The 27,606-nt window shown below is 38.5% G+C and overlaps 1 protein-coding gene and 1 long non-coding RNA gene across 4 annotated transcripts in view; both read left to right on the top strand.

Moving 5' to 3' along the window:
- The window catches only part of HECW2 (HECT, C2 and WW domain containing E3 ubiquitin protein ligase 2), a 176,703-nt gene extending 157,400 nt beyond the window's left edge, over nucleotides 1-19,303 (top strand). For all 3 annotated transcript variants that reach the window (XM_062619646.1, XM_062619645.1, XM_062619647.1), the window contains 8 exons: nucleotides 3,194-3,346; nucleotides 5,303-5,401; nucleotides 7,226-7,355; nucleotides 7,957-8,103; nucleotides 8,758-8,872; nucleotides 9,639-9,724; nucleotides 11,117-11,229; nucleotides 16,637-19,303. In XM_062619646.1, the coding sequence (XP_062475630.1) occupies nucleotides 3,194-3,346; nucleotides 5,303-5,401; nucleotides 7,226-7,355; nucleotides 7,957-8,103; nucleotides 8,758-8,872; nucleotides 9,639-9,724; nucleotides 11,117-11,229; nucleotides 16,637-16,748 (955 nt within the window). In that variant the 3' untranslated portion in view covers nucleotides 16,749-19,303. The remainder of the gene's footprint in view (nucleotides 1-3,193; nucleotides 3,347-5,302; nucleotides 5,402-7,225; nucleotides 7,356-7,956; nucleotides 8,104-8,757; nucleotides 8,873-9,638; nucleotides 9,725-11,116; nucleotides 11,230-16,636) is intronic.
- Nucleotides 19,304-19,785: 482 nt separating this feature from the next.
- LOC134164182 (uncharacterized) lies at nucleotides 19,786-23,579 on the top strand. The gene is made up of 2 exons (XR_009965037.1): nucleotides 19,786-20,003; nucleotides 22,767-23,579. It is a non-coding gene; the product is annotated as an uncharacterized LOC134164182 (long non-coding RNA).
- Nucleotides 23,580-27,606: the final 4,027 nt, after the last annotated feature.

The raw sequence follows: 27,606 nt of genomic DNA, 5'->3' as shown, positions 1-27,606 counted from the left end.
AGGTAAAGGGAGCTGAAGGCCTGCAGTGTACAGGAGGTGCTCACTGTCTCTCCAGGGCAGGGCCTGAGTCACCAATAAAAGCAGCTAGGCTGTTGCTACTTGTCAAATAAATACAAATATTCCTGGTGTTTCAAAGTCCCTTAAGAGCATGCTCAGTCTGTGTCTGGTGACTGTCTAACATGTTACAGGTTGTGAGATGTGCGTTGCAAAGCAAGATGTGGTTAGGTTTTCCTTGCAAGCGAAACTGGAACAATGTGCTGTTTGCCTCTTTCATTTCTTGATTTGTGACCCTGTTGTCAGATCTTAAAGCCTTGATATTGATATGTTTAATGAATGTATTTGTACATTTTATTCCTCTATATTTAGGAAACTGCAGCACACAGCTCTTGGGATGCTATATGTGCATTATTGCCATGCAGTGTGTGAGTCTTGGAAGTAGCTAAGTTGTAATAGAAACAGCTCATACAAGATTAGATAAAATTAATCTGTCTTTGAAAACCCCTAAATCCTGTTGTTTGTGTAAAGTTCACCATGAAGTACTCAGTGTTAATAAGGACTCACAGAAGTCTTAGAATGATGTTGACAACTGAAAGCCAAGTGTGGACTTGTTCATATAAATAATATCATCGTGCTGTCTGAGGAAAAACTCAGAACTGGAATGACAAGGCTGGTGCAGGATGGCATTACACTGTATTGACAGAGCAGGGTGGGGATACAGGTATGAGGCCTGTTTTATACGGCCCTACCAACCTTTACTTTCACAGCTACAACCTCAACTCAGGTTTAAAAATAAAAGAAAAAACTTTAAAATCATATGTGAGATAGACATTGATCCAGATGGACTGTCTTCCTTCATCAGATGTCAGGCTTTTGCATTTCATCACTTGGTACAGCAAGATGAGTGACCTGGAAATGGAGGTGACACATCCTCTTCTTGTTCTAGCCAACTTTACACAAGACTCTCTTTGTAATGGAAAAGAGTGAATTAATTAGGAGCAAAGTAAAATGACGTCAAGTCTGTATGTAGAAATGTGTTTTGAATGAGGAAAGGATGTGTGCAAACTATTGTTTCATCACAGATGGTGCAAGGATATGTATCAAACTTCATTTGGCTAGGTGTAGAAAGACAGGTCAGGGTGGAGGAGAGGAGGAGGAATACTGAAAGTTGTTTCCTATTTGCTCCTCCTTTTTTAAGTTTTTTAAGTGGGAGTTTGCTCTAGCATTTCTTTTCCTCATGGTAAAAGAAATGCATTACCCATTACCTAGCAATGGGTAATGAAATCCTCAAAAATTAAAGCATTTTAGTAACTACTGATGTATTAGTTTATACATTAGTAAGTGGGGCAACTCAGATATAGTTATTGCTGTTCCTATGATTTGTATCTTAAGTCTCATAACGTTTGGTATCTTCCTTGAACCTTCGATTTCTACAGTCATGCAATTGTGATGCTAATGTTTTTACATTCATTACATGATACATGAAGAAAATTTTGATACTAAGAGTATGGTTTCTCAAAGTTATTTTCCCTAAGTTTTATTAACTATTAGCAAAAGCAGCTTTGCATTGGAGAGTGGTGTATCTGAAGTACTAATGGTGCTTCCTAGGAGACATGAGTCATGTTGCCAACAACATATTACTCTGTTCCTGAATACCCAAATGCCCCACAGTTGCAGCTGTTGTGTGGTTGCATGCCTTTTGTATGAAGTTTTCTCACCCTTGTGCCAAGCCTTTAATTGTGGGATAAATCTGACTGGCAGTGCAGGACTCTCATGATTGATTTATTTAACGTGACTCATAATAACTCTGCGAACAAAAGGAGCTGTATGAAATGGTGGGTAGTGAAGCGCACAGATTCTAACCTATTTTAAGATTTCATAGTGAGTCTGATTATCCCAAAAGTTTGCAGGAGCCTTCCAGATGAGCTTTTACTTCATCTTGGTGTTTGTGCCAAGATTAAGATCCAACAGTTGTCCATAATATCAAACCATTCTGAGGTTTTGGTTGGGTTTGTTTTTGTTTTTTTTTATGCAATTTGAATGTGGAATCTGCCCTTTTTGCCAGGGTAAGAATCTGTTTCAGTACTTCACGTCTGAAGCTTAACAGAAGCGGAGTGCTTCCAAATGACTGAACGAAAAATGTTTTTCATTCAATAGAGGAAAGAGGTGTTGTCCTCACCTTGATAATGGTACCTAGCTTTTACTTTCCTGAAAACTTCATCCTTGAAAACAACTCTCATCCATGTTTCCCTTCTGTAAAAGTTCATGAGCCAAAACATGAGTGACAAAAGTCCTATGTGAAAGCTGACCTTCTCTGTGATACGTCTGAGTATTTTTCTAGCTAAACCAAGACCTTCTTAAAAGTCTCAGCCTCCAGAAGATATATCTTTATATCTGTTTGTCAGGATTATAATCATCTCTGTTCCCCACAGGAAAATCCCTAATTTTCTGTTTTCCAGCTCTACCAGAGCACTAACTTCATACTTAACTCATTTCAGTGATGACCTGAAGCACAGTGTCAAAATTCAGTTTCAGTACTTTCTCAGCAATGAGTTTGTTTATGTTTCAGGAAGAAGGGGTTATTTAGATTCCATTAGTATTGGAATTTTGAAATAACAAAAAAAAAACCCAACCACCTCCAAAGGAAATGCACTCTCCAGAAGACATTTAAGTGCACTCATGTTTGGAAGAGGGACAAGAAAACTTAAGACAAAGAAAGATAAATCACTGAAGTAATCTCAGATTATATTGCTCAGGAAAACTGAAATATTATCTTTCAAATTGTCCTATTGTTGCAGGTCTGCAAAGACAAAATATGAGCAGTGTTCATTTTCTTCCTTAATTTGTCAGATGCAGATAGGTCTCATGTTGGCTCTTTTTATGTCTCCTCCTCCCCCTTACCCTCAATTATTTGGTTGTATTCCTGTGGCAAAGAGGCCACTACAGTTAGAGCCAATTTTTTTTTTTATGAGAGCAGCCCGCATAGAGCATTTCATTCCAGCCCTCCAAGCTATTCCATTTCAGAATAGCCCCATGAGGACTTCACATACCTTGGCATTAAGCAATCTGCAGGATAAGGGTTCTGGTTAAAATCTTATGAAATTTTAATTAAAATAGAGCATAAAGAATGTAGATTCATAAAGCATTTCTTTGCACACATGAACACTTTATAGTAATGTCAAGTTTCTCTTTAAAGGTTGGACTACAGTGGACCTTCGAGAGAGTTTTTTTTCCTGGTGTCTAGAGAGCTCTTCAATCCATATTATGGTTTATTTGAATACTCAGCCAATGATACCTATACAGTACAAATAAGTCCCATGTCTGCTTTTGTAGACAATCATCATGAGTGGTAAGAATGATTTTTCTTTGTTTTTCAGCTATGTTTTCTGTTGTTCCCACTTGTAGTCATCTGCTCATATCTGCTCAAACATAGAAACCAGAATCCCATCTTTTTAACCAGCAACAAAATAACTGCATTTCTTCTGACTTCCCTAATTCTGTTTTCTCTTGTGGTTTAAATTCTCTTATTTCTCACAAGGTCAGCAAAACTTATGATTTAAAACGTGTACCATGTGATTTTCTCACAACACAACTCTCTGCGTTCCTTGTTCATCAGCAGTCATTTCATGAAAGCAGTATTAGTCTCTTGTGCATTAAAAAATAATGAAAGAAACATTGGCTTTTTGTCAGCTGAGGAGACTAAGGGAGATTTCAAACAGGTGTTACTGTATGTTGTTTGTTTGAGTCTTCCTGAAGAGTACAGAGGTCTCCTCAGTGTAAAAAACCCAACTTACCTGTTGGATGGAAATCTATGAAGGTATCTTAACAAAGGGGGGAGGGGAAGGACTGCTGCTTACATAGCTCTTAAGCAAAGTCTGAACATACACACATACTTCTAAAATAGTTATCAAGGATTTTTACATAATTTCATTTTCACTACTATAAACCAGTTTGAATCACCCTCAGTTGATATAAGCCCTGGCATCACCATAAGTCTGTAAAGCTGTACTGTGAATTTTAAGAGACAATTCTGCTGTGTGGGTAGTTAGAATATGGTAACAGTAGAATGGCTGATCATCTGTATACAACAGGTTATGTACTAAACCTTTACTTATTGGAAGCCACTTATGAAGAATGAATATCAGAAAGGAATCTCATTACCAACCATTACCAACCATGGTTGGCTGCATCAAGTTGAACTAACCTACCTGTTGAACTCCAGTATTGCAACAATAAATGATCTATGCTATATTGGAAAAGCAGAAGTCTGGCAAAAAGGGGAGAAAAATCCCTACATGCTACACAACTTCCACCAACATTTTGTATTAATCTCTGGTTTCTGTAGTGCTGGACCAGAGACCTTAGGGGGTACGGGAGGGATGACCCCTCTCTTTCTGGGAGGCTGGTGCCAGTGACACCACTGGTCTTGTACAGCCTTGGGGAATTCAGGAAATGCAGCTGTGACAAGCTGTTGTACATGGAAGGGGGAAGGCTCTGCATGTCACATCCTTACCTTGGTGCAAACCCTGTGTACAGGCAGCTGCAGTAAAGCCCTAATCATTCCAAGAGAACTGTTGCTGAGGATGCATAATCAGTGTAAGAAACATTACTTTGAAAAATAACACTACACTTAAATCTAATTCCAAAGATGTGGGGGATTTTTCACAATGGATCTTTATTCTCTTGGGAATATTTATGAAGACCCTACTATTTCAAAGTTAGCTGCCATCTGATCTGCAATCTCTTCAACTCCCTCCCACCCAACACTCCTTATATACCCAACAAAATGAAGATAACTGGGGAAGAGAGGGGAGAGGAGAAGATTGTTTAGATCATGTTGACATAGGGCTGGAGGGCACTGTGATACACCAAAAAGCTTCCAGCCATCTTTCATGAAAATGTATATAGAACTCCCTAATCATCAGTCAGATGAAAAACCTTGGGCCTCCCAGTAACATGAAAACAATTTAATCCTATATGGGATGTGTGGTAGATATACTTCTATGAAGAGGCTAGGGTTGATTGGGTTAATACAGATTTGACTTTATGGAGACGTTGCAACTTTAGGTATCTGAGGGATTCTCTACACCCTGCAGACTTGTGGTTTTTTTTTTTTTCTGTGCCTTACTGAGCATGTAAAAGAAATGCAAGAAAATAAAAACCAAACACAAAGAAATTACCACCATTTATACACAGCTTTCTGATTTAAAAAAATGCTGTTTGGAAAGATATGTAAGTTTTGATGACAGAGCAGTCTACAAACCACAAAGCTTCAGTATGATGATTGTAACTCTTTTTCTTCCAGGTTCAGGTTTAGTGGTCGAATTCTTGGTCTTGCTCTGATACATCAGTATTTGCTAGATGCCTTTTTTACACGACCCTTTTATAAAGCCCTCCTCCGAATGTGAGTAGAATTGTTCTGTTTCCTTTTCTTTTTGGTTCCTTCCCCATGGACGATGCTGTTTTATGTATGGATAAATTATGATTTATCATCGAACAAGACAGGCCTTTATTTATAATGTAATCATTTCATTTCAATCCAGGACTTCTTTAAAATAGAAAAGTTTACTTGTTTCTACTTACAATTATTAGCTGATGGTTACCCAGTGTTCTTTCAGTGTTCGATGATGGTTATCCAGAATGTTCTTTCTGATCAATATGAAAACCTCTTATTTTGTTTTCACCATGTTACTAACTTCCACAAAATTTACATTTGAAGTTTTACGATGAAATGCTGTGGGTTTATTCCCGATATGAATAGAATTCTTATTCATTTGTCTTGTAGTGACTCACAGGATAGGATATGAATCACTTCATAACTTACACTGCAAGACCCATTTTCAGAGGTAGATTGTTTCAGACAGAGCAGGAGTAGTAGTTCTGAAAGCAAAGTCTAAAGTATATCAGAATAAAGCTCCATAAAATGGAGACTGCAAACAATCAGAGCTGCACTTGTTCAGCATGGCTGGAATTTAAGACCTAATGAACTTAAGGTGCTTCACTTTTTGTCTTCCATTTGAAAGCTGTTTTGAGAAGTCTGGAAGGATATTTTTTGTATAAAGCATCATACATTCTGGTAGTGTGGAGTAATGCATCCATGCCTATTGTATGTATATTTTAAAAACACCTAAATGCTAACAGCATCATTTTAATAAGAATGAGGACTTGGCCCGGATGGGCTTTAATACTAATATCTTATGACTGCCAAATTAAATTAATAATTTAAATCGGTGGTTCTCTAAACAGTAAAATTAAAAATGAAGGGTGGTCAGCTTTGTACACAGCTTAATTCATGCAACTTTCCCATCTAAGTTCCAACTTTTCCTGGACCTTCACTTTCCTCGGAACTGATGAGCCATCCAGACTACCTCTGCAGATGGGACTTTGTGCCCAGTCCATCAGCTTTTATGTAGGGGCTGTTACTGCAGGATGTCACTTAAGCTACTCTTTTGAGCATCCAACTAAAAGTACAGGGCTTTCTTCTGACTTATTATGGACCCAAGAATATAAGCAGGCAAGGAACCCTGCAGCTAAAAAGCCCTTTACTTAACAAATAGCCCCAGTGTCCTATTTGACAGAACAGGATTTAAGGCGTTAGAAATGGCAGATATTGCCCCGTTATTAAATATTATTAACAGATGGCACGTTCAAAGCATGGAGTAGTAACTGTTAACGACGGCAAGGGACAGTTGGCTTTAGAGGCTGGATTTGTAAAAGTAAGGGGAAATATGGCAAAAGGTAAAAAGATATTTCTGCATAGGCAGGGTCTCTGAACAGACTTCTCCATACAATGCGCTAATGAGAGAGGTGGCAGCGTAGTCACATAAGGGAAAAAGATAATAATTGCTTGTTACAAAACTTTCCATTTTGTTTGTGATTTGCATTTTTTGTCTCTCTGTACAAAGTGAAAATACACTTTGTGCATTTTCAAAATTCCAAAATATTCTTCACAGGACACATGGGACAGATTCAGCATAAGCTTAAAATCAGTGTGTCTTCAAATTAACAAACTCTGGAATTGTGTACATTAACAGAATAATTTTGTTATACAGTAACTGCTATCACTTGGCAAATAAACAGAGTTTTGAAGTAGAGTCTTCTTTATTCTTTTGATTTTTCTCTTGGCTCCCATTCTCAGTCTAATTTTCAGGACTGTCCTGAGTTTAGTTACTGATCACACACTGCTGCTGTCATCTGTATTTGTGTGTTTTCTTCTTCTTTATGTTAGACTCTGTGACCTGAGTGACCTGGAATATCTCGATGAGGAGTTTCACCAGAGTTTGCAGTGGATGAAAGACAATGATATACATGATATCCTAGATCTCACATTTACTGTAAATGAAGAAGTTTTTGGGCAGGTGTGCAAGATTCTCAATTCAATTTCCTTTGCGTATTCTATTGCTAGGGAAACATTTATTTGGACACAAGAATGATGCATCCATGCAGATTTAAACTTGTTTTTATAAAATTCTGTTTGATGAAAACAGTGTTACAATGTAAGGACAAATTAGTATTTGTAACCAGTCAACCATGTCTTTCTGGGGAAGGAGATTTTCTGGAGTGTATCTGAAATACCAGAGTCTTGGATTGCTCTGCTGGAGGTAGTTTACCTGAATTTGACTGCGGCAGAGTTACCATTCAGAGGTATTACAACACCTTTGTTACAATATTATTTAGAAGACTTCAGTAGTTTAGTTGATATAAAGATTGTTTCTTGTTCTCAGTTTGTTCTTTACACTAAATACGAAGATTCTTAGTCTAAATGGGGTTTCAAATATTATTTTATCCAAAAAAAAAAGATTTGGTCGATGTTCCCTTATGTCACATATTCCAGTTTACTAAAGTCATTCCCGGCTAATGCTCTTGAGGAATTACTTAAGCTTAAAAATATACATTATTATAATTCTTTCTTTTGTCTGTATAATACTGTGTTGTCACTTGGTCATTTTTTCCCCTAAGATCACAGAACGGGAACTAAAGCCAGGAGGTGCCAACATCCCAGTCACTGAAAAGAACAAGAAAGAATATATAGAAAGAATGGTGAAATGGAGAATTGAGAGAGGTGTTGTACAACAAACAGAAAGTCTGGTTCGTGGTTTCTATGAGGTAAAAAAACTCCAAAATTAAATCTGTTTTCTTCCTTTACCCCCCAAAAATATTTTTCTCCTCATATACATTTCCCAAATAGAGAGTTCCAAAAACCAGATACATCTGTAATCAGAAGTCTCCTCACAGCTATCATGGGAGGTGGGTTGGGGGAATAAAGAAAGAAAAGTTAGTCATTGACTTGAACCTACTTTAAACTGGAAAGTACCATTGATCACTACCTGTATGATTAACAGTGAATACTTGCTAAAGTGACCCATCTGTTTCCTCACTGGGCCTTTGAGCGTTTTGTGTACATGCTGTACCATGTAACACAGTAGACCGAGTGTATTTCAAGGTATTTTTCTCTCTCCTGTTTTAACATAGACAATTAAATTGAATGTATTGAACTTAATTTGCCCTGAAAGAATTCTGTATTACTCGCCAATAAAATTCTCTCCCACTTACCGTGATCCTCTAATGAAACTAAGTGGAACTGCAATGTAAGAAAAAGGCGTCAATTTATTTGCCTTTAAAAAGAAAGAAAACTGGTATTCTTTCCATTTGTGAGAGTAATGTGACCTGACAAATGTTTTAGTAGCAGACAAGCCTTTGATGGGGAAGCAAAAATTGGTAAATGAAGAAATGTGCTATACATTTTATTTCCTTTCACAGGTGGTTGATGCAAGGCTCGTGTCTGTATTTGATGCAAGAGAACTGGAACTGGTTATAGCTGGAACAGCAGAAATTGACTTGAGTGATTGGAGAAATAATACAGAGTACAGAGGAGGTAGCCTTAATTTTGAGTTGATTACTGACAGCGTTGGGGGGCCTGGAATTTCCCAATTTCTAAGACATTAAAGGACCATGCTATGAAATACACCTGTAATATCTTCTGAACTTCTGTGGTTAAGCTTATGTTGAGGATCAGAAGGTCATTTGTCCATTGTAGTTTGCTTCATTGCTTCCCCATGCTGCTCTTCCCTTACTGTTCTCGTCTGGACAGCATAACAGAGCAGTCTTCTCCACAGAAATCACTGTGCTCACCTGCACACTAGTAGATTACCACCCCTACACTGGAGACAAATGGAATGGTAACCATTATTAGTAGGAATTACCTCTTTTCCACTCTCAAAGAAGACAGGAAGTTAGAATTAATCCCTGTGACTGCAGGCTGGCAGTTGAGATAATGTGAGAACAGTAGAAGATTTGGGAACTACTTTGACAGAGATGGTTGTAGAATCATTTGTAGATTTAGATATATAAAAAGCACAGCATTGTGATATTTCAAGATTTGGCATTCCTGTTTGTGATTAATTAATGGAAGAAATGCTTCCCAAAGAGATTTCACTCCTTTTTGTCATAGTAAATTAATTCTCTGCCTTTAAGATTTTTAAACATTTAAAGACTATTCTCTCACCTCCTGTCTTTTCCTGCTGTCAGATAAGAAATACGGCATTATTGTGACTAGGGCCAAACTAGGAGAAGCTTATTAAATATACTTTCAACCACTTCTGTAGCACCTAGAGGTATCAAGGCTCTTCTTGTTTTAACAGGTTATCATGACAATCACATTGTAATTCGGTGGTTCTGGGCTGCTGTGGAGAGGTTCAACAATGAACAACGATTAAGACTTCTACAGGTGAGAAATCAGCTGATCTGTGTAAAAGTAGTGCACATCATTAAAATTAGGTTCTAAACTAGTCCCATTCAGGTATATGACATCCAAAATTGATGGTGATGCTGGCCAGTGGAAAGAACCTGACAGTCCTCAAAGTCTTACTGTAATAATTTTAAGCAACTGAAGCTCATAGATGTTTTCATAGACTTCTAAGTTTAAAAATGCATTTAAGATAAAGTATCCAATGTCAATAATCTCTTGCTTTTTTTTGATTATAAGTACATTAAGACTAGTAAAGACTGAAAAGGAAAACTGTTAATTTGTTATATCATTAGGTAGAAATCTGAATAATATTTGTACAGCTTAGGAAGGAGAAAGCTTAGATGGAAGTTTCAGTGCCTCAAAGTAGAAAAGAATGGTGAAAGCCTGAAAATCAGTCCAATTCCGTTTTCACTAAGACAGCCTGCAGAATCCAGACATCCTTTTGATGCAGTACAAAAACCTCTCAACAAGTATTTATGTATGTGGATTTACTGCTAAGTTAAATTTTTGCAATTTGGGTTACATCCATCATATCTGTAAAGAAACAGACAAACCCACGCCCCAAACCATACCATGTTCTTCATCTATTGTGAAATCCACTGGTTTTAACAGTCCAGAATGTGCATCTGATTGCTGAGGTACCTATATGAGTATGATGAAGGATTTTTTTTTTTTACCCTGTTTAAGTACATAAAAAAGGTTTGTAAAAAGCAGTGTGGGACATCTCATTTGATAGAGAGCCAGAAATGTCGTTTATATGTTCCTGTAACATCAGTTAGTAAAAATCTAGAGCTATAAAAATTAGGTAGCCTCTGATCTGTCAAAACCTACATTTGATCAGTTCATGACAGGCTATAACTAAATTTGCTCAACAAACAGCAAATGTCACTAGACATTCTACCTAACCTTCCAAATTTAGTCCTTTTCTTTAGCATTTAATAATGGTTTACAAAGGCATTAAAATCCACATAGCCAAAAAGGCACAACACAAAGCCATTCTTACTTTTTTTTTGTAGTTCCTCTTAATACAGAATAAAGACAGTAGGGAAAAACTCACTTAGGCCTAAGTTTAGGTAACTTGATATTAATAGTATTTTACTCTACATTATTTACATATTCTCTTTCAAAGAGAAACCTTTGAAGGAAATTAATCTGGTAAATTGTCGCTTCTAGAGTCCTGTCATGAAATGGTCTGTTTTCCCTTACCCTCTATTTAAAGTGGCATTCATTACTTGTGCCTTACAAACTTGCTTATTTTACAGATGCTTTTACATAAGCATTTGGACTTTAGTGGGTTTGTTGATATAAATACATTTCTAATGCACACCATCTGTGTACTCAATATCCATGATGTTTTGTTTGTGCTGGCAGTTTGTTACAGGCACGTCCAGCATACCTTATGAAGGATTTGCCTCTCTGCGGGGGAGCAATGGTCCAAGAAGGTTCTGTGTAGAGAAGTGGGGGAAGATCACTGCTCTTCCAAGGTACAACTGTTGTGTGTATTTAATGCTAGAGATACTTCAGAGTATCAGTTACCAGGATAACAGATGTTTGAGAAACATAAACAAGTTTTAACTGAATATGCAAATATACTATGCCTTACATGCCAGTTTCCTTCCCCATTGTTCCAGTGTCTTGATGCATCCATTTTTCTTGGAACTTCATTCTGTTGCCATAGGATGGACAAGGCAGTGCAGCTGTGGCTGATATCCATACTGTAATGCTTTTGTCATGGAAAATTGTATTAGAATGTTAACTACTTTTGAATTGGATTTTGCTATATTGATTACAAGTATTTACTTATTGAACATGCAGATCATCCCTTAGGAGCAAACATTCATATGAATTAAAATTAAATAAAATATTTAATAAAGTTAAATAGCAAAAGCTAGTATCAGACTTCTTGCATTAGACACAGTCTCTACAGTATAGTTCAGTGATGTGAGTTTTTTGCTCTGTCTGATGTTAACAAATACGGAAGAGGCAAGTTATGAACTGAAGAAGGGTTGTATTTTGAGGAGGGGAGTCATTTGGCTTAAGAGGCAGCACAGGGACAAGAGAAGGTGAAGATTTCAGTGAGAATAAGTAAGGTCAATTAAAGTACGTGAAGAAGGTATAATGTGAGAGTCCAATATATGAAAGCAGGAATTGAGGTGTAAGAGCCCTTACAGACAGGAGGCAGCATTTAAACTGGGTAATGGCAGGTATCATTTTATAAAGACCAGGAAAAAGAGTTGTTTTCAGAGGTCCATGGTAGCAATACCAGGACTAGATTAACATGTAAGTGATGCAAGAAACATCTTCTAGCATGGGCGCTTCATTAACAAAAAATGACATGTTCTAGTCTTTTCTATATTGTGATTAGACTAGTGTGTTTCTGGAAGATTTCCTTTAATCCAGTTCCGTAAATCTGTAGCCTTTAGAATGTGTTTTAATGGTGATTAGACACAGATTAGTATAAAGAGTGTGTGGGTAAACTAACTCTGCATAATCAGATTCAGCTTTAGAATGCTGCTTCTATAGCTTGCGATGGTAGCTTTCTGCTGGGCTGATCCATGAAGGAAACTCAACCCTAATCCTAGCCCATTCCTAGTAAGCAAGATTCCTCAGGAATAACTTGCATTCAGCGTCTCTTTTTAGACACAAAGCATCTGTCAGACACACTGAGCTTCTCTGACCAGCATCACTTAGCTTGTTCCTCCAGCGTAAAGTCAGAGGCAGAGGCGTGACTGGGGTAGGCTCCTGCCTGCAGACTGCCATTTGAACCACACTGAGAAAGTCAAAGACTCAGAAGTGGCACTGTGATATCCACAGGCACAGCAGGTGACCTTTAAACAAAGCCGTCTTCCCAGTTTACAGTACAAGTGAGAGCCAGGCAACTGAGGATTAAAGATAAGCAAATTCTGGAAATTGCTGTTTCAAATAAAATGCTCAATATATTTTGGGGGCCTAGTAATCCGTTGTAGCCTGGTAAGTCTACTTTATCATTTAGCTATGAAATAGCTTTGATTTTGTTTAAAAAGAAAAAGTTTTGACTTTTTAAAATTATTATTTCTAACTTCTAAATACAAGATTTTCTTGTGAGTTTAAATAAGAAAAAAGATTGTGGGAGTGTTTTCTATATAGTCTCTAACATTGGAATTCCTGGTGCTAACAAGCACAGGTTGTAGCATGGAAAAGGTCAGGACATGCCAGAATAGGATGTTCAGAATTTCCCCTGAAAGAGCTAGCAGAGCCCTGGCTGTAACAAACTGCAGAGTAAAACTGCTTCCTGTTGTGAGAAACAGAGAAACTCTGCTACCATAAGGTGTTCAGCAAATAGAGAGGAAAAGCCAACTCTTCAAATACAGGAGAATGTATCGTGCCCTTGAAGTTTCATTTATGATTCCCTTGGTTAGGAAATATTTGATTTTTGTTTCTGTGGATAGTTTTTAACATAAAAATGTGAGAATTAAACCAACAACACAATTGTTTTGTTTAAAGAAACCAAACAAACCAACAACTCTATAACAAACATCTACAGTCGTCATGAACTGAGAATTCCTGGCATTCATACATGGGGGAACTTTGATCTCATAAAACATAAATGATCTTCCGTGTTCATGCTTAAATGGGCTAAGCCCTCAGCAGAAAGTAGCATTTGCATTTTGCAGTGTAGCTTCAGCCTGCTTCTCACCAGCTTCAAAGACTTACTGTGCAAACAATGAGTAGTGCTGGCTTGAAGGTAAGAAGACATCGTTAACAACGACCCCCAGTAGCAAACTTTGAAGAGGTTTCTGCACAAGCCCTGCGTGTGTAAACACATTGCTGGATGTGCTGAGAATGCTGCCCTAGGACTCTGTGACTCTTACTGATTGTCAGATAACCAAAGTATTTGTGTTAAGGCACTGTCACTTGCTCACAGCCGTGCTTTACTTTGCAAATTGCCCTTTAAGTGGGAGTGCTTGTGAAATTTGATATTGCTTAGTGTGAGGGTGGCCAAAGTTAGAACTCAAGTTAGGACAAGGCAGTGGCCTTTGTTTCTTCCTCCGTTTCTAAAAGAACTACTGCACTGCTGAAAACATGTATAAATACCCATCCCCATCTCTTCGTGCTGATACTTAGACATAAAAGGCAACTAATATAGTTACTTAGGTATGTGCTTATGGTCTAAGCAGCTGTGAATAGAAACACAGAAGTATTCACTAGATGTTTACCTAGTTCCCACTGTTCTGACTGCTTTGTAATCAGTTCTGCTGAATCAAAATAGTGACATTTCTGTGAGGCTCATGTCAGGTTGCCTGGCTAGTATCATTGCCTTCTACACTAATAAGTCATGTAAAGGGCCCTGAAAAGATTGATGATTACAGGTTTAGCTTAACTATTGCTATCCCTGATGCCAGTTCTCCTTCCTTATCTCATGCTGTGTTGTAGATTACACTAAATCAGCACGGGGACTGTTACTCTTTCAATTCAATTCACTTACATGCTGAGAAATTTGGTTCCAGGCTCATAGCTGTACATTACATATACATGCATGTGATGATTCACATTCAAGTAGTATTTCTGTCTGCTGAATTTTAACCCTAAGTCACTCAATTTACTACTCAAATCAGAATGAAGGGGAGATTAACTGGGAATCTAGACTTCAGGAACCAAGATGGTTTTTCCTGTTATCATACAATGTGAGTCCAGGAGGATGAACAATTAGTGCCCATATGGATTGAAATGTTGGAAAGGGAAAATACAGTCCAAAGCCAAAAAACTTTTGGTTCAAAGACGTATGAAGTTGCTTGCTAGGGTGAGGAAAGCATGCATTGCCTCAGAAGACAAAGATCTTAAGTTTTTGTCTTTTTTAATGACTTGGTTTTCCGGAAGAGGTGATTACATTTTCAAACTTGCCCTCAGAATTAAGATAAAAGTTCTCTTCATAAATGTAAACAACTTGCCAGCTTAATATTAAACCAGTTTCTAATTAATCCCTTGCTAATTATATACTATGTCTTTTCTAATTTGTGGTTTTGCAGCCCACACAGCATGATCCATAGTTCTAATGAATGGCTGTCAGCTCCATGCAGCAGAAGCATGTGGTTAGACTGTTAATTGCCTAAGACTCTCCCACATTCTCCACTGAGCTCAAGGGATCACTGAGTTCCATTTGCTGCTGGGTCTAAATCAGTCTTTTACTTCAAAAATTCACAGATACTACTTTATAAGGTTTTTGGAAAGGCAAACCAGGAGTATGAAGGAAGCTTTCTTCCAGGAGCCTTCAAGGGATGGCATCTGGAATACAGGGTGGGGAAATGTCCCCTCTGCTATACAGCATGTACTAGCAGTATACTTCTAAGACTTATGGGGAGGGTGTGAAATTCAGTGCCTTTTTTAAGTGATTGGAGTGATGTTTAAGTGATTTAAGCGATGTTTGAACTATGTTTATAGTAATAGTGTGGCCTTCTCTACTGTGCATGCATTTTCTCAGCCTGACACTAAGGCTGTGACTAAGTGAGTGTTTCAGCTTCGATGAGGGTTTGTAATAGACTCTTAGGTTTGTAACAAATGAGATTAACCCAATTCATGTTCCATCCGTGTAGTTGGGAGTTGAAAACCACTAAAACAGCAATTAGTGAATGTATTCCTATGGAAAACAGCACTTTCTGACTCAGAGAAAGCTCAGGACAGGTCTGTTGTAGACACTCAGATTTCTGGGAGTGGTTAGATTAAATGAGGAGTTAATTTGCTGCAAGGAGAGAGCTTGTTCATCCTTCCATTGACATTATGTTACACATTTACATTTAAGATGGCTCATACTGATGAAGGGCAGGGCACTGCAGGGAAAATTTTTCACCTGAATTGTATTCAAATAACTCTGTGATGTGTTACATTGCAGAAGAATAAACCGAGACCTGCCAAAATACAAAGAAAGGTTTTCATCCTCTAAAATCAGTCTAAAGTGGGGCTTTTGTTCAGCTTCTCTTTGCATCATTTCTTTCTCAAGAGCCCATCACATTAATAGTTATCTATTCCACTAGAGAATAATCCTCCACTATAGTGTTTTAGAAAGTATTATCCTTAGCCTGCCCTGAGGCAGTGATATCCATTATTCTGCTATAAAGAGAAACCTTTATTATCTCCCTTTTCATTCCCTGGAAGAGGTTTTGAGAGTCAGTTCAAAGTGTGTCAAAAAACTGAGGTACATGGACTTTGGAAACAGATTGAAACCATGTGGTTGTCCTCTTGAGAAAGCAGGGTGGTATGCTAGAGGTACATGCATAGTTTCATGTAATTACAAAAAGTATTATTCTAAAGGTCATTGGCTTGCAGGGCCATGTATGTACATTGTGTAAATCAGCACAAGCAGAACAGGATTTCTACGCCAAGGAAACGTAGAAGGAGGAGCATCTCATTTGTCTGTCCCTTACTGCTGTGAGATTGTTTCCTGTGTATCTGGAGGATTTTCACCAAATCTAGTATCTTATGCATATTCAGTGTACTGGAATATCTTGCTTATGGTTACAAATACAGTCTTCAGGTATCATCAGTACCAAAAAAAAACACCTTCTTCTCAGAAGATACATTTAAAGCCAAGATTTCAGAACAGACAATTTGAATTGTACCATGCTCTGTCATTCTTTCCTCATGCACATTTAATGGATAAAATTTATCCCATGCCTTTTGGGCTGTCAGTGTGCTTCTAAAGACCTTCATAAATCCTTCTTACTGGTTTATTTTAATTAGAAGCAAGTAGATTAAACCTTGCTATGTGCTCAATTGGAAAACATCATTTGACAGAACAAAGTATTCTGAAAGACTACTATCTACCCATCTCTATGCAAGCACATACCAGTCTGTGTGTTCTCTTTTGAACTTCTTAATAATGTACTTCTTCACCTTCTCTTTTTTTCCTCCCCTCAGGGCTCACACTTGTTTTAATCGTCTGGACCTTCCCCCTTATCCATCATTCTCTATGTTATATGAAAAACTGTTGACAGCAGTTGAAGAGACAAGTACTTTCGGACTTGAGTGACACACAAACCACAGTGCCCAGCTCATTGGACTTTTGTGGATCTGTCTTCTCAATGAATGAATGAACGTTTGTCTTGGATTTCCTAGAAGAAAATTGTTTCACAGTGCAATTCAAATAATGAGGTTCCATGAAAGAGCAATTAAAAAGCATTGTGGTAGTGGCAGAATTCTCTACAGTGAAATTAAAGTGTGACTGATGTGCAGGGAAGACCAAGTCTTGCAATCCATGGTTTTTCAGGATAGCCAAGCTTCTTAAGTTTATGTTCTGAGCAAACGAGAAACATAATCCCATGTTGCGATCAACCTGGCTACTGCAAAACTGACATGTACCCAAAAACTGGATTTCATCAAAGTTGTTGAATATAAAATTCAAGTCAAAATGTGAAATCATTCAGCCCCTTACCTACACAGTAAATTATCAAAAAAATCCTTTTTATTTTCTTCCTTTTTAATCCCTGAAGGTACATTACTTTATGCCATATGTTATAGTAGCATATCCAGTTCTTGTTTTACCGAAGACTATGAGTGTCTGCACGGTGTGCACCATAGAGCTCACCTACTTGGGGCAGAAGTGAATTGGAAGGAAAGTCAGCAACAAAGGATGTAACAATAATGGCTTGCATTAAGGAGGTTTGTGGAAATGCGTTTGCCAGTGGTGTCTATGACAAAAGCTGAGCTGTTACAATGAACTTAATAACCATAAGACTGATTTTATGCTTTATACTGCATGGAAACTATTTTAAGAAGAAACTAGCAATTTATCACAGCATATCAGGAAAACAAAATCCTAACACAGTGACTTCTGTTTATTTTTATAGGTTCCTTATATTATGTTTCTTAGAGTGTAAACAGGAAACAAGCAAACTAAAACACAGTTTCTGTTTTGGTCACTTTCCATGCTTGAACAGGCATTCCGCTAGTGTTTATTCTTTAAGCACTCTCAAGGGGAAAAAATGCCTTTTATTTTTATAAGACTTAAAAAACTCCCAAAAATATTTTGCACTGAATGAACCAAAGTCGAAGGGACATTATGATCTGACTGATAGCAAACTGCATCACTACCAAGTATCTGTAAAACCACTTAGGAACCAGGCTTTCTTCACGGTGCCATGTCTATAGATATCAGGACTGTGCACATAAGTAATAATTTTATAATACTATATTGATATTGTAATATGCATTTATTTTAAATGCATCTGGGTCATTTTTCATGCATTGGATAACTTAATGCAGTGGAGTTTAATACAGATCTTTCATATGCTCCCCACTTTTTATTTGTACAGCACCATAAAACACGAGCTCATTTGGAAACCCATGAGTAACCTACTTTAAGGTGAGCCGCTGGTCATAATGCCACTGTCCCATATTAGTGAACACCTACAAGATGTAAACTGTTCATAGTGTCTAAGCTTGCATTTTCACTGGTAAATAGTTTTCTTATCAGACGTTATTTGAAAGAGTTTTTATGGCATATCAAACACTGCATGGACACCAGTTTCTTTATTCTTAATTTTGCTGAAATACATGAGCTTGCTTGCATCTGTTTTTGGTACTTTCCTCCAGATGGTCTTGTGGAACACTTGTGCAGCTGCACGCTGTTTCTTGTACAGCTGCTGTCATGCAGTGCATCCACCACCATTTAAAATCCCAGGAAGCTCCACTTGGATACTGGACGACAAGAACATGCATCTAGCTTTGCGCTAGCCCTCTTTTGATAGCACTGAAGCACAGCAAGCCTTGTTCTGTGGGGAAAGTAGCGTTTGAAGTAATGTTCTCACTTTGGAGACTCTTGAAAGGGCATCTCAGGGAGGTATCCTGCTTGTTCTTGCGGGAGTTGTTTTCCAGTGGAGGCGAGTGTCTATGGAGATGTCGTCAGCAAAGACTGCCGCTGCATGCTCCAAGTCAGAAGGCAAGTGCAGCTGTGGTGGTGACTGAGAAAACCCTTCAGGCTTACTGTGAAGATGTTACCTGTGAGAAGGAAAACCCATTTGCAAAATCAGAGTGGAAGCATTCTCTTTTCTTTGGGAATAACTGAGCTTCTGCATGACATCTGGAACTCGCTTCAGTAACAGGTTTTCTTATGCTACTTTCGGCTTGTATTGAAGTGTCAAAGCAAAATCCAGACATGTCACCTTATTTTTACACATGTATTTATCAGTCTTTGCTAAGATTGCATGTCATAGATCCTAATGCACATCTTTTTTCAGAACACCAATGAGCAGTAGGCAAACTGACTTTTCATCAGGTCACTCCAGCATGGCTCATGTTTCATATGATCCATTCACTGAGTAACTAAAACTCGGGCACTCGAAGCAGAATGCAGCTTTGGATTGGTTGAAAGACTGCAGAATTCTGATTTTACAATACTGTGTTATCTGTGGTCTAAAAAGGAGATTTCCCAGGTGGAAACTGTATCTACAAGTTTTGAATCAGAAACTCTTTGGAATGAAAAGTTTAAATATTTGGCACAAAGTAAGTTTATACTAGTCTGCCTTTTAAGTTATGCTTTTGTACAAAACTAAAACAATAAATGCATCTTGACAATTTTTATTTAAATATATCTACTGCACACATTTGTTTCTGTATTTATGCATGTAACAATAATGGAAATCACCCATGATGATTTGGATTTCTGTAAAAATGTGACAGGGTCACCAGTGGGGCAGGTGTCAGTTAAAAAAGAAAAAAAATATATATATCTATAAAGAGAAATAAGATCCAGAGCCCTTGTAGCATTAAGACCAAGAGAGACTGGGTAGAAACTGCTGCTTCCTCCTTTGCTGCCAACATCACCTGGGGGACTCCAGCAAAAGGCAATTCGGAAGTGTTGAGTTAGCTGCCCAGATATGGCTGCCTGGGGTGCCTCAAGCACTTGGTTAGCTCTTTGTGATGATACAAGCCATGCTGCTGCTCTGAAGAGATTAGCAGAAAGGGAGTATAGGAAAGGAAGCCTGATCCTACTCAAACACCCATGTCTCCTGGCTACTGCTTAGAATATTCTTTCAGTGTGGGAAGCCATTCCCATTAAATGTGTCCCAACTTAACCTGCAGCATCTCCATCAGAGAGAGTCTGGCCGGGGGTATCCCCATGTGGTACCCATTTTTCCTGCTCTGCTGGGGAGTGGAGCCATGCACTGCTAGCCAAAAAGCAGCTGGCAGGTCCCTGCAGCCTATGGCAACTTCAAGGGGCCTCTGTCCCTGACACTTCAGGGCCAGGCCCACCTTTCCCAGGTTCCAGCATCCCAGCCAAGCAAAGGTATGCTAGCAGTCAATTTAACTCCTAAATACACTGGAAAAGCTTGTCATCAATGAAATTATGCAGTGCGGGGCTCACTGTAGCTGGCAGTTATCCATTCCGAATCTGCAAGCCAGCAGCAGTTAGGGTACCAGTGCTTTTGCCCACAGCAGGCAAGAGATGGCCACCTGCTTCCTGTCACTACATGAGCAGCACCTTGCAGGGTAACGCAGGAAAGGCTTCTTTTGATTCAAACTAAACTCCCATGTAACATACAATCCTGCTCACCAGAAGCAAAGCAAAACTTCCCCCCGCCCCCGCCTGCTTTCTTCCTTAGTATTCATCAAGCAGTTGTCTTTTTTGCTTTTAAACACAGTTTTCATTACCCTTGTAGTGAACCTACCATAAAAAGGTGTTGCTATGGCTTAGAGAGCATCTTGGGTGAAAGCTGTCTGTGTACACAGGCCTGCTGGGCACCACATAAACTCCACATCGAAGCAGTTAACCTCAGGTCATGCAGGGTATGGTGAATATATGTAATCTTCAGGGAAACTGAAAATCTAGGCAGCAGTGTGTTGGCCGGACATCAGACAAAGTTTCTGGCATGAGGTAAACTGGCAGAGCACTGGACTGGTAGTTCGCTCAGTTTAAAATTATAGGAAAGAAAAGAGTTTTGTGGTTTCTGATGTATTTTTAATCCCTTTAAAAGTAGTTAGAGGAAAAAAAAGCTTCCCTCTGAAGCGTTCATATGGTATCATCTGATTGCTAAATGTAATCTCAGCAGTATTCATTGCAGATGTTTGCTGAGTTTCTGCAGTGGTAGCTGCAGAGGTTTATGGAGATACTTGTAAGCACACAGTCTCTGGACTGAGGGAATTCTATTCTCAAAAGAGTAATCTGTGGCAGCCAGCATAAATTCATTTCCCATAGCATAAAGCAAGTTAATTCTTTTTCAGAGAATGAAACTGATTTAAATTATACTAGTAGTTGTGTTTTTCTTGCCATTGTTTTTATGTGGAAGGGTACTTTATTCCTGTTAGCATTAATGGGAATTGAGTAGTTTGGTCTCCAGTCATAAGATTACAGAGTTAGCTTTAATGATAACCTTACAGTATTAATACTAAAGCAGCACGGCTGTTTCCCCTTCTCATTCTTTCCTCCCTGGGCAAACAAATTGAACTCCCAATAAAATTTCTCCATAATCACTCAAACCTGGCTTCTTAAATAGTTTGCGTTTCAGCTCAGTTGTGCCATCCGAAACAGAACAGCAGAAATGACCTGGGTTGACTGGCTTACCAATTGCAAGTAAAAAAAATCCTGTATTGTTTTATTAGCACAACCACAATGGCTGCTGTTGGACTAGGCTGACCTTTGGCCTAAGTATTTTACAATAAAAAAAGAGTTTAGGAAGTTGAGTTTGAAATTGCTTGTTTGCTGGAAAAATAATCATACATTGGGTAAGTAGTAAGGGAAAAGAACTTTATTGTAAAGCCAGTGAGGCTAAAAGCCTTTTTACAATGCATTTTTAGCAGTATGCAAAACTACAAAGCTGACCATAAGATCACAGTTTTCACAGTGTGTATTGGGTTATGTCTTGCATCTCTTTAAAACAGACCACAAGCTTCAGAGTTCTGTTCAGTTTCAGACTCTTATTGCTAAGAGGTTTTTATTCAAATATTTCTAGTATTTTCTAAAATAATTTACTGTTAAGAAAGGTATTTTTCAGGTTGAAACTTCATTTAGGGCTCTGCAGCATAGGCTTTACTCAGTCGTGTTATGCCGTAGCTGTTTTAAGGTAAACTCGTGATTAATTTGTTCCACTGAATATCAGCAACATTATAATGACCACCTGTAAACTGCTTAGAAAGGCTTCTCCTGACTGTAGGTAAAAGGATGACAGACAAGGACTTCTCTGGAATGGTTACAATCCATTGTAGTGTCTGTATGTATTCAGACTGCAGCTAAAATACCTCCTGCGGACTATGTGAAATAATTGCTAATAATTGATTTACCCCCTTCAAAATCTTTAATAACTGGAATTTTGACTTTGTTTTTTTTTATGTCCCAAGTGCAGTCAGATTACATGCCAGAATGGTAATAAGAAAAATTTAACTACAGATGTATTCTGACAGGTCTCTTAGTTATGGTGACTCTGAAAGGGAGCCGAGCGATGCTTCTTTCAATCCTCCCTACCTTAAACTTCTGATTAATGAAACTTGTATTTTGGTTTTCAGTTGTTTCTTTTTCAGAGCTTTTGGAGACTTTTCAGTCAGGCCTTTACTAGAAAAAGCCTTGTCTACTTAGAGGGCTTTTGCTGAGCACTCAGGAGGTACATTGTTCCACTAATTTAACATAGTTTTGTGCTGACATCAATGTATTCAGCTTTTCAGTGCACAGACCTACAGAACTCCACAAGACTCTGGTCTCCCTTATTGTGGGCTACCTTTCAAAGGCTGCCTGTCCTCTCCTGTTTAACTGCACATAATCCTAAAATCACCCAGAGACAATTGCTGACCACCTGTCCTGATTGCAGCTGTAGTAGCCGAGTAAGCTTGTGGGTTTGCTTATTTTTTTCATCAAGAATTAAACTGATCTCCTTTGCAACAAAAGCAACTCCCTTCTGTCCAGAAAGTCTGTAGGATCACTGTTACATTTAGATTGTGAGTAGTTTAAGAAAAATAGTCACAAGTTTTTGGAAACCAGTTGATCAGGTATCCAAGGGTAAAATGTCCTTTGAGTTTGGTTTTGCACAATTCACAGTGAGGCAGGGGATTTTTCTTGCAGTGATTTCTGTACCAGAATTTGTGAGCCCCCATCGGCTACTTCAGGCTGTTGGCTGAGAGGGTGAGAAGCTCTTGCAGTGAAGCAGGTGAGTGCTGATCCAGAAATCATGTCAACACATGATTTATTACCTTAGAGAGGACTGTGCCTGCCACAGATGGAGGCTTTGTCAATACAGACCCTGCGCTGGTTACTTCCAAAAGCTCATTCATATCTGCATTGCCTGCTAATTGCAACACAAGCATGTCATGACATACTCCATTGGCTATTTGGCATCTCTCGTTTAAAATGAGAATTACAATTTTTACACTTAGAAATACTCATCTGTAAGTATAAATTGGGTCAATAGAAGAAGATTCTGCTGAGACATCGTATTTGATTGCCATGTTGACTTTAGTCGGACATTGCACCTGAGTAATTTTATAATAGATTACTGTATGCAAATAACTCTCTAAAGCCTCGTAAATTATGCTAAGGAAGGAATGTAATTGTAGGTGCCGTAATGATAAGATACGACAGTTCCACACAGCAGATAAAAGCATTCAAAATGCAACCATGGAATAGTGCTGGAGTGAAGACAAGGCTAAAAGTAGGGACAGAAAAAGGACTGCACTTTGCAAACAGGGAGCAGGACAGTGAGCTGTGCTGACCACTGCGTATACAGAAGGCAATACTTTCTGCTTGAAAACTGGGCTATGATAATGTACCCAGGAAAAATGACTATGCATCCTGAAATACATTAGTGTTACTGCAACTGCAAGACATTTTCCCTAATTATTAGGTTTTGACAATCCAAAGTACACAATCAGAAAACTTGTTGTTTTTTCTTGTTCTGTTGGGTTTGGGTGTGTTTGTGGGGGGTTTTTGTTCATTTGTTCAGTTTTTTATTTATTTTATTTTGACAACTGTTAGGAAATGAAGGCTTATAAATAAAATAAGGGTGGTGTCTGGAAGTCCTCTTTACTCTTACTGTTTGTACAAATAATTGTGTTTATTACTAGCTGCATTTGGCAAGAGATATAGCATATGATAAGAAGTTAAATCATCGCTACCAAGGGTAACTTGCATTTTAAATGTGATGGGCCAAGTTCCTAACATTTAGATATGTAAAAATGTAAGGGGAGGGAGGAGTAGGGGGTGTTTTTGTTTGGGATTTTTCTGGTTGAGGTCTGCATTATGGTTGTGGAAGAACCATGAATTTCCACCAAGAGAGGGATTGAAATGACATTTCTAAAGCTTATTTAAGGTAATTTAAGTATTCTTGATGAGCTAGTCGGCTTTGGCCAAACTGATGTTTTGACTCCACACTCTGATAGGATTACCAGAATAAATACTATGTAAGAGGGTTGGAAGATTCCAAAATACGTTTCTTTTCCTAAAAGCTGACCTGGTTCTTTACCTGAAAGTCAAGACTACTGGATAAGTCAGTATAAAAGCCTAAAGAATTCCTTGCAAGTATTCTTCCTCAACATGGTAACTAGGCAGTTAAGAGCTTTAGATAAACTTTGTCCTGAAGGAGAAGACAACTGGTACGTTGGACCATAATGGTTCAATAGATTCATACAGCAGGACATTTTTCTGCAATGAGTCTGCAACACTCAGGAGACTGCTGTTACTTATCAGCATTGCAGGGAGGAAGAAGAATTAGATAATAACAAGTACATAAATCATCTTAGGAGGATGCTTATTCTTTGTACTGTTTTTCCTTGGAATGACATAGCCTTGGAGGCATCTATGAATCCTGATCAGCAAGGCTGCTTTTTGTCTAAGTGACTGAATGCGTGTAAGGGCTGATACAGTACAGAAAGAGAAAACTTTAAAGAGGGATGTGGTGTGGAACACTGTTGCCCCCACGTCAGTCGATATTCTTGCCCTTGCTAGGATATAGTTTGGGTTATTCAGCATGTTTGAAAGCTCATAAAGTTTTACAAGTTTTTGTAGTGGGGATGCAGGCATCCAGAATCTAACAAGTATGTAAGTGCATCTCCCTCATTTTTGACAATTACTTGATATGATTTTGTAACAAGTTCTTTGTTTTTAAAGAATTTCAAGCACTGAGGATACAGAGTACGTATTTATTTCTAAGCTTTAAGTAGGACACGTGGTGTATTTTTTAATCTTTTCCATATGTTTCAGTTAAGTGTTCACAAGACTGTATATCAAATACAATACCAAGTTTTTTATCTTTCTACAAGCCAGTTTAAGTTTCATCTGAATTTGGTATATATATATATGTCTTTCACAGAACACTAAATGGGGAATACGTGCTTCAAGCATTAAGGTGGTGTATGTCCTTTTCTCCATTTACACTGCATTACATTTCACTTCTTTTTTCCTTTGAGGCAGAGAGAGCAGATACAAAATGTGGTGAGTGTGTTTCAGGGGCACACAATGTGTTTCGTTGTGCCTGGCTTCAAGGAATGTACTGTAACGTTGGACTGCTCACAGATTTACATAATTATCTCCTCAGTTGAATACAGGGCTGTTGTGTTGTATTTCCTGTTACTCAGAAAATTTGGGGAAAAGATTTTTCTGTGTATAATTTTATTTTCATACTGACCTCTATTTTGTTTAAGACCATGTTTCATCTTGAAATCACTTAATTAAAATAAATCTTCTTACAAAATCCACTTTGGAAATCAACTCTTTTATTAAGCCTCTGAATATATCGTAACATTGTTCTTTAAATGAGTAGCTCGTACCTCTAGATCATTCTATGTCCTTTGCAGTATTTTAAAGCCTTTAGAGAAACAACAAGGTACTCTTTGCTTACATCATCTTTTCTAAGTGACTTCTGGTGGCCTATGGAGTCTGGCTCCATATGTTACAAACCCTAATTTTGGAAGCAGAGAAAGTAAGGATTCTGTGGCTATGTACAACATAATTTGAATGAAAACTGCATATGAACAAAAACTATGTAAAACTAAATGAATTAAAGCAGCAGATATGGCAGTCACCATGTTGTAGAGGCCCAGGCTTCACATGGGAGTCTGGCTTTTGAATGAAGCATCAGAACTGGCAAGGACATACTTTGGCAAGTAACACAGAGAAGCACTGTATTTCTGCAAAGAAACATCTTCAGGGAAGAATACATTTTTCCGTCTTTAATACAAGTCAGTGGCCCACACCAAAGATTTCCTTCATCTTTTGTAACAGATTGCTAGTTCCATGAAGAGATACTGGTCTTCATTCAGCACTTAGGCACGGGTTCTCCCCACCGAGACACAGTCCAAAGAGACCCTTGCTCTAGAATGGTTAAATGGCAAATTGTCACTTCTCCTATGTGTTATATGAACTCTTTGTGAAATCTAATATTGAAGTGGTGTATCTATTGCTTTCTACAAAAAGTTTTAAAGTAATTTTGTGTTACCTTGCTGCTAGCAAAGTGATGCCAGCTCATCAAAATCATTGAAGGGGAAATGCTGTGGGAAGAGGCTTTGAGACTTGAGCCCTTTCAGATTCTGCTCTCTGCCATCATTCTTGATGTTAGACTCCTAAGAGTTTATCCAGATCACTGATAACTGATGCCATGTATTGAGCAATTACTCAGTTCTTCCGAGTCTGTATCCATCTCGTGCTGGGTGACACTGAGGCAGTTGCGGTAAGCAGTGACTGGGTGAAATACAGAGACTTTGCCCATTGAATTGATGATTGCTTTTTGCTCTTATTTCCCTGTACAAAGGTGGTGGGATTTCTGCAGAGATTCTGGCACAAAGATTTCTTTTTTTAAGCAACTTGTATTAAATAAAACGTGATAATTCTTTTTGGATGAGGGGGTTATCTGTATTCAATGACTTGGTCATGGCCAGAATGGATTACTGCAGATATGGCAAGAGGCAGTATGCTGATTTTGAGGGGTTTGTGGCAAAATGTCATTGTGTGCTTTGAATATGTCATGGTTTAGGGTGGCATGTGGTATCAGGGAGGTTGCTTCAGCTAACAGTGCTTTTATAGATGTCTGGGGTATGGGCAATCTCTATAGGGTAGAGATTGGGGGGGGGGGGGGGGGCAGGGGTGTTGCTTATTTTATTCCCACAGAGTGAGAGAAACAACACTCAGGGAGTACTGGAGTATCCCCCCTAAGATAGACAGCTTTATGCTATGATCTGAGATGCACTAAATCAGCACATTTTTCAGCCAGCCTACTACTCTGTGTGGTGTTCTGGCGTGCCAACCCCATGCTCTTCCACCAAGCAAATAGCTGTGGGTACTTTGCACAACAACGGTCATCCACTTTGCAGGCAGATTTGCTCTTGCTCCCTGAAGGCTGCAGTAGCAGAGGCAACATTTAGAAGACATGGATCTTTGCCCATGGCTTTTGAACTGCAGGACTCTGAAAATGCTCAGGTAAGGCCTTGTTTTGAATGTGTTGTTGCATTACTTAAGCATGTACAGCCCTGGGGAATGGCTATGTCACAAAGAGGCTTAAAATACTGGTAGAGTTACTCTTTTGCCTTGTGTTTTTTGAGGCTTTTTTTTTGTCCTATGTATCAGGGTCTTGGCTAGCCAATGTCTTGCCAAAGAAGTTAACACAAGTGAGTTGGAGTGGGCAGTTCAAACATTCTCAGCTTCCATCTATAAGGCTCTTAATGTCACGCACTTGTCCCCCACTCGAGTGCCATAGTTACCTGCTTAGAAGGGTAGGTTGCTGTCTATTCAGTCCACACTTCATCAGCCCTGTGACAGGTTGGAGTGAAATCAGCACGTCTGGAGGGAACTGAGCTTCTTGAATGTTAGCTTCCTAGAACACCTATGGCTCTAATCAACGTAAGCTCTACAGCAGAGCCTGCCTTGCAAATGGATAATGATCGAGAAGAAATAGTTCTGTTCATGAAAAGCTCTA

Source organism: Pezoporus occidentalis, unplaced genomic scaffold (assembly GCF_034315485.1).
Source record: "Pezoporus occidentalis ecotype Australia unplaced genomic scaffold, CSIRO_AGI_Poc_V1 ctg213, whole genome shotgun sequence".
NCBI classification, from domain to species: Eukaryota; Metazoa; Chordata; class Aves; order Psittaciformes; family Psittacidae; genus Pezoporus; species Pezoporus occidentalis.
Note: the sequence above shows the minus strand (reverse complement) of the source record. Positions and strands in the feature narration are given on the sequence as shown.